General features: G+C 36.6%; 1 protein-coding gene across 1 annotated transcript in view; it reads left to right on the top strand.

Moving 5' to 3' along the window:
• Nucleotides 1–14,746, top strand: part of LOC120767214 (disintegrin and metalloproteinase domain-containing protein 12) — a 118,763-nt gene that overhangs the window by 92,817 nt on the left and 11,200 nt on the right. The window contains exons 2-6 of the mRNA XM_040093030.1: nucleotides 7,826–7,956; nucleotides 10,154–10,342; nucleotides 10,461–10,609; nucleotides 14,282–14,447; nucleotides 14,520–14,693. Of these exons, the coding sequence (XP_039948964.1) occupies nucleotides 7,826–7,956; nucleotides 10,154–10,342; nucleotides 10,461–10,609; nucleotides 14,282–14,447; nucleotides 14,520–14,693 (809 nt within the window). The remainder of the gene's footprint in view (nucleotides 1–7,825; nucleotides 7,957–10,153; nucleotides 10,343–10,460; nucleotides 10,610–14,281; nucleotides 14,448–14,519; nucleotides 14,694–14,746) is intronic.

Genomic DNA, 14,746 nt, shown 5'->3' with positions numbered 1-14,746 from the left:
ATTTCGTCCTATTTTTACGAAAAGCTTCGCATAAACTCAAATAGTACTCCTCGTTGATAGTATGGCTAGTTTGAAGGAATTTGGTGTACACCAAACCTCGATAATCGAAGGAAACTGTCAACATACTATATATTGAATTTTGACTTGCTTTCGCTTGATTTTTTCAGCTTAGGCTCACTTTTGCCACGATATTCGCTGATTGATCGTTTGTTTCTGGTCGTATGTATATATCCAAGATTCATCGCCAAACGTTCCATGACATCCTGGTAGTCGGAAAGCATTGTTCTATAGACATTAACGCAACGCACTTAATTCGAAAAAAAGAATGATTTTCGCGCGAAATTTTAATTTAAAGTCTTCCTTCTTTTTGCCCACAGTTGCATAGTATGTAGAAGAACCGATAATCCGGGTCTAATGTAAAAATATCGAAGTGAGGCCTGGTTCGTCATTTTGCTCTACAAAATCTAATTTGCTGGTCATAACTTAAAAATTAATCTAGACACATACATACACAACGGTGCGTTCTCTACACGGCCTTCTTTCCAAAAACGCTCAACAGCCGTTTTTATTGCAAAATTTTATAGTCGTCTGCTAAATAGTTCATTTTTTTGTTATTGTTGAGGAACATAAACATTTTATTATGGCGCTAGTGTCGCATCAGTGACCAAGTAATGGCATCTTGCAAGTTCATCAAACCGTGTTGGCGGCGCTGACAGTCGAAATATCAGTGTAAACAAACGCAGACACATACTTATGTATATGTATATACCCACATACTTATGCATTTATATACACAAACAAATAATAAATAGTGAACTCGCTTTGTAGGTGGCAGTTAAAAAGCGAGACTCATTTATTACAACCCATTGAGTAGGCTGCGGATTTGTGGAACGCCATTCGCACTGCAACAACAAATACGACATGAAAATGCTCAAACACTGGCTGGCATCCATCAGCAAGTGCAGCGTATTTCATCAAATGTCACCGATGAAACACAAACGAATCAGGCTTCAATCACTCACCAGCTTAGAATTTATTGTGCGCAGGCGTAGGCGTGCAAATCGGCAGCACAAACATATGTATGTTGATATGTTTATACAAATTTACTCGTGTGTCAATCCGTGGTGTCGACAAATCCTATCAGCATTGCAAGCTGTTATCCTGAGATGAGTGCGACATACAAAAACCCACAAACAACATCAGCGCATGTGGCACATAAATAGCATTGTTTGTATGTTTGTATTAGCCACTTATGTCAGTCGCTATGCTCCTGCTGGGCCGCTGATCCAGTTTTAATTGCAGCGCTTTGCTGTCATCCGACACTCAAAGAGTGAAAACGACTCATGTTGCATGCGGTGTCAGCGCCTAGCGCCCATATGTGTGCTACATATGTGATGATGATATTTGCGTTGTTGGCATGTAATGTCGAAACATTTACAGCCTTCCGTGCAGTGGCATCTTTTTCAAATATTGATTTTCGTGGCGTCCTCGTACTCGGTCGATGCTGACAGGGTCACAGTGAACGAGTTATGTGTGCGCCACGGCGCCTGCTGCGTTACACATAGATACATGTGCGGCGCATACATGTGCGCACATTACTTATGACAAGTGCAGGGAAGATATCCTTGCGGTTGGAGGTCACTTTCGGTTATTACATACATACATACGTTTGCGCTAATGAATAGCGGAACGCTCATTGTTTACATGTTTTGTGTAGATGAATGCACGTCTTGTTTACTTCATTAGGATATCGCACTCCAGCCTTGTGTGTACTTGATTTGTTCACCTCACTGTTCCCCCTTGCCACATTTGCATCTTACTTTTGATTTTATTACTTTCTGTAATAATGCATTCTTTGTCAATTCTGCATTCCGTCAAATTGCACATCGTAATATATTTTGCGTTGCTCCCTAGATACGTGTGTATGCACTTATAAAGGGTGATCCATTTCGAGATTCCTTTTTTAAAAAAAAAAACAAAAAAATTTCAAATTTAGTGAGGAGTGTTTATTATCATTCGAAAGAAAATTCTTTGGCATTTATTTTTTGAAGATTATCTCTTTCAGTCCAATTTTCTGTGAAATTATCTGCTCACCGAAGTGTTCTCTCAATAAATCCATTGATTGATGCGATGTGTGGGAAGTTACGCCGTCTTGTTGAAACCAAATGTCATCGAGACTAGGAGCTTCAATTTCAAGTATCAAATAGTCGGTTATCAGGGCGCGATAACGGTCGCCATTGACGGTTACGTCGTCACCCGCATCATTTTTGAAGAAATATGGACCATTCCAAACTGTTGTTTTTTCTGGATGAAATGGCAGCTTTTGAGTCTCTTCAGGTTGCCCTTTGTCCTAAATGCGGCACTTCTGCTTGTTTACATACCCATTGATCCATAAGTGGGGTTAAGCGCAGCTCGAAAACGTGGGATCTTATTGAAACTTGTCAAGAGCCCATAGAGCGAAGCGACGACGTCTGGGAGGGTTGAGGGGCTTCAATCCTTGCAAATGTTGTAGTTTTTACGCTTTCAATTTAAGATCTTGACGTAAAATTCGCCAAGTCGTTCCAGACGTCTGCGTGATGGAAGTGGTCTATTCAATAATGAATGCTGGGTCTCAAGGTGGGTGATGGTGCTGCGAATAGTACGCTAAGTGGATCGATTATGTTGGCCATAAGTTGAGCAATTTTAATCGATGTTCTAGCGTAAGTCCTTCCGTGATGTACAATACTGCACAAAAATAATATGACATTTTGACACGACTCACGCATGATCTGTCAAAAAAGGCTTTTGAAAAATATACATCTACTTCGATTACCCGTTATGTAGCAAATGTCCCTGCGTTGCTCAACTTAGTTTCACAAAGTACACCGTTACGTGGGAGCAAGCTCTTTAATGGAACTGTGTTGTCAGCACGATGTGAAATATTTACATGTGCTTGTTTCCGTATAGTTTATTCTTTTTATGTGTGTAAATGTTAGGTATGTATGGATATGTGTTGCCAATATGCCATATGCATTTTTAAATTACTTTCACATTGCTCGGGGCCTTGATGGTAGCGCCCATTAGCATTTTCCATTTCAACACTTGTTATTTCTTGTGATGATTTTTCGAGATACTTATCTTCATGAAATTATTATTCAAGGCAACGGTGCAATCTTCAATGATATTGTTCAGATCGGATTACTATAGCATATACCTGCCATATAAATTTCCGATCACAATCAAATTCTTACAAAGAGACTTTTGTATTTGTGAAGTCTTTTATAGCTTCGGTGCTACCGGAGATAATGTTTTTTCTTGTTTTAAAGAGATTTCTCCAGATTCAGGGATAACTATAGAGTACAATTAAATATTAATCAGGCAGATACAAATACCTATCTTATAATTTGAAACTAATTAACTAAATCTTTGTCTGTATTTCTATTCGATGCTACCGTATAAAAGAAATTACCCTCTTTTGATACTTTTTATTGGCCTACTACAATTAGTCTCATAATAACACATGCTCAAATTAAAACGACAAGAAAAAATCAAAAATGCCATTAGGCATAGGTTCCTTTACGGCTTATCGCAGACCCCAACTTGACTAATTCAAACAACATCTCAAATAGTCTAAACAGCAGCCCATGAATTCATTCAAAGCGTTCGAAAACACATTATCCGACACGCACGGCTTCTGTCAGAATCTTTTACGATTCAGATGGAATACGAGTATTTCGTTTAGGCAAATAATAAATATTACTGTTGATGACTGGATCAATGAGAGGAGAATTTTTGGAACCAAGTTTTCAGGCCACGTCTATCCTTACTCAAAAAAGAGTAAAGTAAGTTGTATTACGAAGTCCTTAAAGTACGGTTCATAAGGTAGGTTCTTAAAGAACAAATGTGACTAAGATTAATAAGCTTTCAAGTACAATATCAAATATAGGGATAAGGAATGGTACTCTATACTCATAACTCTTCACTCAATTTTCAGGCTACAATCCCATAAGTCGATAGCACGAAACCTCCCATATATGTAACCCGTTCGAAGACTGATTGAAACGTATAGAACGCCTCAATTTTTACATAATACCAGGCATCTATAAATAAAAGCGATAAACTTATATTCATTATGTAATTAATTCACAAAAAATCGGAATGTTAAGCAATTAAGAAGTAATAAAATGAGGAAAAGTAAATATTCAGTAGGCGAAGCCCAGAAAGATTCCCTTATCCGCTGTTTTTTTTAAGTTTGAGTGAAAACATGTCATTCATATTTACTTAAATTAAGTGCATAAACACCTCATCGCATTATCATTTTCATAACAAATCTGCATACCAGCTTTAGTGTTGAGTGAATGCGTAAGTAATTTAAAATGATTTTCCCTCCATAGACTATTTCGAGTGCAAATTCAACGTCATATGGCACACTCAAACACACATTCAGTGCCAGCACCAGCAGCCAATTTTAGGGCCTCGCGATATCTTTGAACCGGCACTAAATATGTACATATGTGTCCAAAAATATTTTCAATACTTCACGGCAGATTTATGAAAATTAGACACATTTTAAATGCCGGCATTTATGTTCTGCGAGGACTCTCTCTCTCTCTCTCTCTCTCTCTCTCTTTATATTTTATAGAGTTAATTAGTTTTACATCATTGTTGTAGTCGCGCTGCCGTCGGTGCTCGACGAAAATAATCGAAAGTGGGGCAAAACTGTGCCTATAAGCTATGTTCGGCATGCGCTTGTCTTCTTATTTTTCTTCAGATTTTTTTTCAATTTTTTTTTTGTGGACGTCGCGGTCGTTTGTCAAAGCAGGCGCGTGGAAAATCCATCCCACTCATACACAATTCCCTTGAAAAGTTTATAAAGAATTTCAGATTTATTTTTAAATCTTGTCACTTTAGTGTGTGTCATGCATTGTCTAGGTAAATCGTTACAAAGTGCGTCTAAAGAGGATTATTTATGCGTAGACGAAAAGTTCGCTGCACAGTGTGACTTTCTATTGATGCAAGTTGACAAAATTATTGAAATAAGAAATATGAAGTATTTCCAGAGATTGTATAAGATATATTATATTTCAGAAAATATGTATGATGGTAGTTATAGGCCTTCTGATTTGTTAAATCCATGTACATTTCAGAAGGTCAATTATATTTAGTAAATATCTTGTGAAAAAAGTAGCCAATGTGTTTATTTTGGAAATTTCTTCAATTTGCCTTTAATGTAGCTGCCATGGTTTACAATTTTGCCTTATTTGAGCTACATGTAATGAATCGCTGCTTTCTTATCAGATATACTTATATGTATACGTAAAAGCAGAAAGAAGGTGGTATAAAACCCATTAAGTACTGTCAAAAATTGTAATACCAAGACTTGTTCAATTAATTTTAGGAAGTTTACAGACAGACATAAAAAACGACCTAGTTGAAATCAAGGGGTTTATAAATTTTAGTCCCTATGGTGAGCAATTCTTAAAGTAAATAGAGCAACAAAATAACATCATCGTCGTCTAATTTTTTTTGATTTCATCTCTTTTTTTTAGTGATTTTAGCAACTTTATGCTTGAAATAAAATATAATTGTACATAGAAAAGGAAAGGCATGAACGCTACTCGCAATCTAGGAGATTATATTTTTTTGGCTCGAAGGGATACAATTTTTCTACCAAATAGAGCTACACAATTTCATGTCTGTAAGCGCCAGGTTTCAATCTGTAGATCTAACAACAAAAGCTTGCTTGAGCAGCTGGTATAGTTTATTCGATTGGCTACTTTCAAACGCTTGGCGTTGGACCGTCAAACTGGTGTGGTTATGACTTTACTAAAAAACAATAAATTTCCTTGTATTAATTTTTACTTTAACTTATTGATTTATTATTTTTTTGTGCTTATTTCATATTATTATATTTTATTTCCTCACGTTCAACCCTGAAAAGGGTATAATTCAAATGCCAAGACGTTTGTAGCACCCAAAAAGAAACGTTCGAGATCCGATTAAATATATATATGTACAACATATAAATAATCAGTATGACGAGCTGAGTCGAATTAGCCATGTCCGCCTGGGATGTTCGTAAGTCTGCTGATCTGCCATTTTAAACACGTCCTTTTCTCTCCCAGAAACTGCTCATCTTTCGGAGCCGATCGGAACCGATACCGGACCATTGTAGTATATATTAGTAGCTGCTATAACACTGAACGATCAAAATAAAATTCTTGTATGAAAAAATTTTAATTTACACGAAATTTAGCGTGGATTTTTTGTTTTGTTAAAGTCAGTTTAAATTTTCATAAACATAGATTTTCATCTACTTAATTTATTGTACTGTGTTTGAATAAATAAATATTTATATCTTGGTCGCAAAAATATATTTTTTCATTCTCAAATACGACTTCACAACTTACAGCTCCGTTTTATCTATCTTTTGACCTTTGAAACACGTCGCCGCACTTAGATCAATTTAGTTTTCAAGTTTACGCCCTGCCCTTGCAAAAGTCATCAAATATTAAATGAATTTCTTGAGACAACATCGCTTGGTATTTGTTGGTGTGTGTAAATTTCAGCTACTTTGGCTGTCAACGCAATCAAAACTTTTCCAGCTCAATTTGTTAAAATCTCTCTCATCGTATCTGCTATTGTATTTTCGTTGTTTACGGCTTCGCGTTGACAAATTGGCGCTGATGTCAGCTCATAATAATAACATATACACTGACTTATTATTACAGTTACTGAGCACTTCTATCGCCGCATCTGTGTTTTGATGACAGTTCATCCAACACCCGTCTCACGTCATAATCGAGCAATGATTGCCATCAGTAGATTACTGTTTAATTCACTCATTGCTCGTAATTACCGCAAATCATTTACGAACGTTCATACATGCATATGCTTGGATGTATGTGCATACAGTGGCAACCAAACCGCCTAGTAGCCCGTAACAACAAAAGCAACAACCACTTTACTGTATGAAATAGTAGACGGCTTGTTAGCATATCTTATCTCTGCCTGCTCATCGGTGCTCATGCTCAGAGCTTATAATTACATGCTTGTCCGCCAAGGGATACGGCAGAGTTGGTCATGTCTTTGGGCCCTACTGGCTGTCGTCTCACACAAAGTCACTCGTCTTTCGGCTCTGTGGCGTTTCACAGCCGCCACGCACCTTGTGCTGTCATCTAATGCCACGTAATTAGAGACTAACCACAGTTTCTCATGTTCAATTATGGTGGATTGGTGCAGCGTGCCTCTTACCTAGTTCCCAGTGCCCACATACATCCACACATGCACACTCCCTTACTCGCCCACTCCTCTTTCGCGCGCTCGACACGGTGTCACAGCTTGTTGGCTATTACATAAATCTGGACTACTAAATTTTGTCAATGTCAATGCTTCGCGTTGCACTCCAGCTTGTGCATCTTCGCAAGCCCACATATGCTCACAGCCACACTAATCTATATACAAATTTATGGTTAACATTTGCTGTGGTTCGTTGCCTTCTAAATGTGTAATGTTGCTGGTTGATAGACTGGCACACGTAAGCTTCCACCTTAGCGGCATGTGTAAATCTTTTTTCCAGTTTGTATTGTTGTTGTCCTTAGCATTTAAAATGTCATTACATTTCTAAATTTTCGCCGCCCGTGTCCGCCGTGCTGTCATTAACACTTTTGGAGCAATCGTTTCGTGATTTTTGGTGTTGTTGCACAGTGTTCTATTTTTTACTTTTTCCCCACCTTTTCCCGGTTGTTCTCACTCTATAGGGATTCACACTTTTTCTTTCACTAAATTACCTAATTCTCTGTTTTTCCATATTCTTCTAATTTTCGTTTTTTATTATCTTTTACAGCACATTCATCATATCCACAGACTGGTGATTTTTTTCCTGCCTTTAATGAGTTCACAAGCCATTCCGTGATACGCCCTGAAATTCTGCATGGGCGACACAAACGCGCCTTGCGAAGCACATTGGATGCGGAGGTGAGTAAAATGTTATAAATATGAAAAGATAATGGGAAACAACTACATCAAAATATTGGAATTGGTCCTTTGCGATGAATATATCTATAATACCAACCAGGTGATGAAACCCGAAAACTTCTAATGCTAGCCAACATATTATCAAAACTATAAAAAATAATCACTGAAGTGAAAGAACCTCCTTAGTTGTTTTCTTTCGTTATAAGCAGCAAAGTTAGTCGTGAAGTGAGCTAGTCAAAATTTTCTTGACCTCAACGCTGGTGGTGAACTAAATTATTCTTTATTTCGTATGACGATTTCAATATGTGGACTACATATCAGATCATTAATCAGCTATACACATGGTCAGAGTTTTAACATTGCTTCATAAACCTTTAAGCCTTAACGACCCTGGACGGCCTCCGGTTCAAAATACTGTTATTAAAGGGTGATCGAGGTTCCGTACTGTTTTAAAGAAAAAACAAAGAAATTTCAAATTTAATGAGAAATGTTTATTATCATTCGAAACAACATTCTTTGGCATTTATTTTTTGAAGATTATCTCTTTGAAATGTTGGCCGCGGCTACGTCTCAGATGGGCCATCCGTTGCGTTCGATGACTCGTTCGAGCATTTCGACTGGTAGCTGGCGAATGACACGCGTGATGTTTTGTTCCAAGGCCTGAATCGATGCGGGATTGACCGTTATTTTTTCTGGATGAAATTACAACTCTTGAATCTCTTCAGGTGTCCCAAGTGCGGAAATTTTGTTTATTTACCCATTAAGCTAGAAATGGGACTCATGGCTGAACAAAATTTGGTTCGAAAACGTCGGATCTTCTTGTAACTTTTCAGGAGCACAAAGAGCTATGTGATGTCGCTTGGAAAAGTCGAGTATTTTGTACGCTTTCAATTTAAGATCCCGAAATGCACAAAGTCGTTTCATACGTCAGTCCGAGTTGTTGCGAACGGCGCCGAGTCGACTCCCCACGGTCTTCGTGTACACTCTGAGCTACAGCTACTATATTTTCTTCAGTGCGTGATGGACGGGATCTATTCGGTCGAATATTATTCAATAATGAATGCTGGGTCTCAAGATGGGTGATGGTGTTGCGAAAAGTACGCTCAGTAGGTAGTAAGTTCAGCGAAGCGTGGGAATCACTTTCGTGGTAAAACGTAAATTTTTTGTAATAAAATCGAACGATTTGTAAACATTGTTCAGGCGTAAGTCTTTCTATGATGAAATGCCAAACAATACTGAACAAAAATAACATGACGGCTTGACACGACTCACGCGTGATCTGTCAAAAGGAGGCTAATGAAAAAGTGCTTCCACTTGCATCACCCGTTATATATTTTTAAGCACTTCAAATCAATACAATTTTTACCATTCCGGTAATAAAGATCTCCCAAATTTTTGTAATTGCAAATTTGCACTCAAAAATATATAATGTATTCTTCATAGCACATGTGTTAACTCTTTTTAGCTATACTTTAGCGGCTACACCTCGTTGAAGAGCTGCCGCTCACAGTACTTAAAATCTACACAGTTCATGTAGGGTTTTCAATTTCGCAACCCAAGTTTCACATCTATCACTTACAACACTCGGAGGCAGGCTGTCACTTATTTCTTGTATGGCGATGTGAGCGATGGCAAAATTCTGCCCAAGCCACTGCACACACTTCAAATGGGAGTGTTCAAGGTTGGTCTGTGTCCTTTGTGCTGTTCTGCTAAAGAATGTGCCTTTCTGCGCTAAAATATGAATTTCAAACATTTCATTCAGGAAAATTGCAAAACGCCCACAATTTGCATGTTGAAATTAAATTTGTCTGCGGTAATATGATCGGCCGCCGGACAATTATTAAGCGTTTAATAGGTTAAAAGCAGTCATTGGCTATCCAACTGGCTGATGGTGGTCCCCATATTTTATAGCACTCCTGTGTATATGTGTGTATTGGTAAATTAGGCTTATTGGCAAAGTAATTTCGTGGGTGCGGCATCCCGCTTACAACTCCTCAACCATTATTCAATGGAATGCAAATATAAAACGACAATTTAATGATATTTTTGTGAGTTTCAAATGATTTATTCCTAATTAGGTGATTAGAAAATTTCCCGGAATTAAAGAGAACAAATATGAATTTTATATCAAGACTTATTTATTTATGAAAAATAATAATTATTTTCAACTCAACGTAATCATATTTTTCCTTTCCAGGAAGGTCAACATGTTCCGCACATAACACTCACGTACCAGCATGAAGGTCAACGCGTACACATTGACCTGCATCGCAACGATGAGTTACTGCCAGCCGAGCATTTCCTCCGCTATCAGCATTCGAGTTCGCCAACGGGGCGTGTGGTAAAAAATTTCACAAAGACTGAATTGGAATTATGTCATTACCAGGTGGGTTGCGCAAAATGTTGTAAAAAATTTCAGATTTTTTATTTTCAAATTTTTGCTGCAAAATACATATATGTAGTTTTTTAATGAAATTCATTAATTTAATTTTTTCAATTCAAAGGGCACTATACGCGGCAAACCGCTTTCCAATGTTGCCATATCCACTTGTAATGGCGGTGGTGTCAATGGTCTGGTTTACGATGGTACCGACACATATTTCATACACTCCGGTAGTGATGGGCGGTTGCAGGATGATCATTTTTTATTTCGGTAAGTTACAAAACTAAAACCAGGTTAGATTATGACGTCTTGTAGTTTGGCTACCAGTGGATTACCATTTTCGTAACAAAAGAGCGAAATCGGTCCAACAATCGCCTTGAAATAGAAAAGTAATACTTAGATTTGAAGCATTTTCGACACATTTGTTTTCTTTCGCTCTAATCTACAATATAAGAGCTGTGTTCAAAAAATAACAGGGATTTTAAAATTAAAATTTCGCGGCTTTGGAGATTCTAATTGTCAAATTTTTCGATTATGTTGATATTCATGCCTCTGAATCACGATACAATTTTCAGTTGTATTCATTGCTTACTTTGACTGTAACAGCCGCTAAGATTAGTTAGATCTGTTTTTATGAGTTTGGCGATTTTCGCTGGTTAAAACTCACATTTCGTAGTTTGTTCGAGAACACTTGGCCAAAAACAATACTGTAACGTTGCCCGAGCAGCCTCCATATTCGCCAGACATTTTTCCAATTCCCAAAAAGAAAGAGAACTAAAGGGCCGTCGTTTTACAAGATAGAAGTCGCTGATAGATTTAAAGGCTTTTTTAAAAATCGAGTTTGAGAAGTATTTCGACGATTGGAAGAATCCTTGGCATAAGTTCATAATATCGAATGGGAACTATTTTAAAGGCGAAAACTTTAATGTAGACAAATAAATAAAAATTCAAAAATCGAAAATTCAGCTTATTTTTTGAACACATCTCGTATTTATTGCTGAGGGTGAAACACCGGGTTCGACAACCTTTTTGGTTTCGGATATCATAGTTTTTTCCGCCAAAATAGGCTTTTATAGGCTTCAAAAACAGTCTCCTTTTGGACGACCACTACGTTTAGTATCTTCGGTTCTCTTACGGCATATACGTGTATTCAACTATTTACTTCGTCGTTTCACCTGGATAAATTTGATAAATTGCCAAATATTGTCAGCCCAATTTACTTGGAAAGCGTTTACCAACATTTGGATGTTTTATTGCTAAAAAACTATGCACCTACAGTGTCGGATAAAACTCATTGGACTGAAGGATTGACTTTTGGAAGAACAAGTTCATGTTCAGTCTACTGATATAAACCCGATTGAAAACTTATGAGAAATTCTCAGCAGACAGATTAATAGGGAAGAAGTCCACGGTAATAAAAACAAGCTACTTGATGCCTTGAAACGAGCTTGGATGGAATAAATGACACACATATGTATAAGTAATTTAATTTCATCTATGCTTAAAAGATGTGCTGCAATCAGTAAAAATAATTGCTACCCAATAAAATATTTAAAACGAATTTATTTTCATATTCAGCTAAAATTCAATGAGCTATGTAGCACAATTTTTTTACTTTTTTCCCTTCTGCTATAATTTATAAATTTTAAATAAAAGTTTAAAAATGAAATTGAATTGAATAGATTACGCGATCTTTCTTTTGCAAAAAATTATTCTTCTAGTGCATCTATGTACATATGTAAAAAGTTACAACGGAGTCCAATGAGTTTTGTCCGACACTGTATGTATATAAGCTTTTGCCTTATAAATCATTATACCGTTTATATACGCAAAAAAAGTGAAGTGATGTGTGAAAAGCTAAATATATATTTTATCGACGATTGTGATTCGACGTCTGCTAAAGAATGTCTTTGAACTCTACATCCGCTGCTAAATTCAATAATCCAAAAAAGGATAATGAATACATATGTTTATATGTACGAGCATGTGTGAACATGTAAATGAGGTTTCTTTTGAAGCTAATTACATCATTCTAATTTAAAAATTGACAATACATGTTGATAATAATAATGAGACATTTGCAGCTTGGCTAAGTTCTCGGCCGAGCTTTTTCTTTAATTAGAAAGTGTAGTTGAGATTAACGAAGGTCGTTTCATTACTCAAGCGTTTTGAATTCTTAAATAATTCTATGATAGGGCGCAGAGGACCGGGACACGATAACGGTAGTACTTTCTTTTCGATTCATGTGTACAACTCCTACATACGCTGAATCCTTCATAAGCTATAAGTGCGATAACTTGCAATTCGGTAGTAAGGATATTATGATATACCTCCAACACTACATATTAATGAGTTTAAAAAATATTTTTGTAGATCTCCAGAACATGTATATGTATTTAAATCTCAAACTATGGCAAGGCTCTTAAAATTCAGTAAACTACCTAAGTATATATTAGACTTAACCTAACACTAATATTTCGAATAAAATTATCTCTGATTTTTCGCTTTAGTTTAGACTATATCTATTGGTCTATACGTGAAATATATCTCAAAAAGTTGGTAATGGTGTTAATTCTTAGACATATTTAAGCTGATTTATTACCAAACGTTTTTTTAATGTTGGTATGCCTATATCTTCCCCCAGGCCCATAAAACAAGTATACCATTATCCACCGGACTTGTAAAAAAATATTAAATTGACCGAACACGAATTTTCAAAGAATTGAAAATAAGCAACAATCGTTCAATTTACTAGATAATATGGTAGCTACATTAAAAATTTCAAAATATGACGTGCGAAAGTCTCCGAGTACCATCGCCCTCCGATCGGAAAATGCAATTTCTAGAAAAAAATAATGTGAAGTGTTGTGCTCTGAAGCTTACTGACCTAAACACTTCCACAGTACAGCAGATTGAACCAAGTGAATATTTTTTAGATCTAAACCTTGGATCTAATTGGATAACACAAACATTCTACCAAAGTAATTGCTCTTTTTTTCGAAAACATCCATATTTGAGAGGGAACTTGAACCTTTTTTTTAACCTTGACAGGGGTATATTAAGTTTTGTAAATGCGCAGTGATCTTGATATTACGGAAATAAGAGTTAACTAAATGTATATGTTGTTCTTGCCGTAATTTAGGACTAGACTTTACTACATTTCCGCTATACTTATGTACATATATTTACAGATATATCGGCACTACTTAAAGATTTACTATAGCAATTTGAATAGTTCTTAAAGAAAAAAGAAGATCGAATGGCTCATGATGGTACAAATTTAGAGATTCTTCAGCAAAAAGACTCTTACTCATTTTATTACACATTCAAGTGAGTAGAGGTATATACATACTTACATACATATGTACATATGTATAGGCGAAATTATTTCTTTCTGACATTCCAAAAATAGTTTTCTAATATCTTTATTAAATTATACTTTCCTTTTTGGCCAGTAGAACTTAAAAGTAGTCAGAATGTCTCCGCTATCCATTAACGGATAGCTACCGGCTTGTCTGCCTATTTTAATTTGATGGCTTGTCCAACAAGTGAGCGAGTTGGCTTTTCGTGTGGCCACCTTTTGAGTCAATATTTGTTCAACGCATGTCGGCAAACTCGCCGCTGCTGTTTTAGCCACTTTAACCGACGTCGCTACTCGCCCACACTGTGCCACGGCCGATGGTATTGAATAAAACAAGCGTGTCTACTCGTACCATATGAATGCATGTTTGTTTGTCTGTTGAAGGCGGAGCGTGTTTGCGTATAAATTACACACTAGCATAAGTATCTTCTTCGCTTTCTTCCGTTCGCACTTCCGTTAAGGCATAAAATATTTGCAAAAACAGTTAGCTACATTTCATGGCTAATTTGTGGCTTGTAGAAATATGTAAAGCAAAATTTTTTTTTTAATTGGCAATTATTGTTTTGCTTTTTAAATTATAGACATGCTGATTTGTTGAATAAAAATGCAACCTGTGGCTACGACAGTGCCACCGACAACCACGCACACACTCCTTTCGGGAAGGTTGAGAATTTGCGGCGAAAGAGTGGCGACTCGCCAGAAGCACCAATGCACTTAGACGGTTCGGAAATCAATCGCATTTTAAGGGTGAGTATCATTTATTGAGCGGATGTAAAATTGTTCCTCTATACTTTTGTCTATTATTCAATTTAATTGCAGTATAAAAGATCCTATGAGAATAACGATGTGATACGCGGTCCTTACAATGCCAACAAACACTCGTCCTATGTAGAACTTGTTATTGTGGTTGACAATAAATTGTATAAATCGTTTGGGGAGAGCTCGAAGAAAGTACATCAGCATTGCAAGGACTTAGCCAATATAATCAATGCGGTAAGTTGACTAAATTTAACATAATCATATGGACATTGCAATAGTCATGCTGT

The sequence above is a fragment of the Bactrocera tryoni genome, chromosome 1, assembly GCF_016617805.1.
Source record: "Bactrocera tryoni isolate S06 chromosome 1, CSIRO_BtryS06_freeze2, whole genome shotgun sequence".
Taxonomy (NCBI): Eukaryota; Metazoa; Arthropoda; class Insecta; order Diptera; family Tephritidae; genus Bactrocera; species Bactrocera tryoni.
Note: the sequence above shows the minus strand (reverse complement) of the source record. Positions and strands in the feature narration are given on the sequence as shown.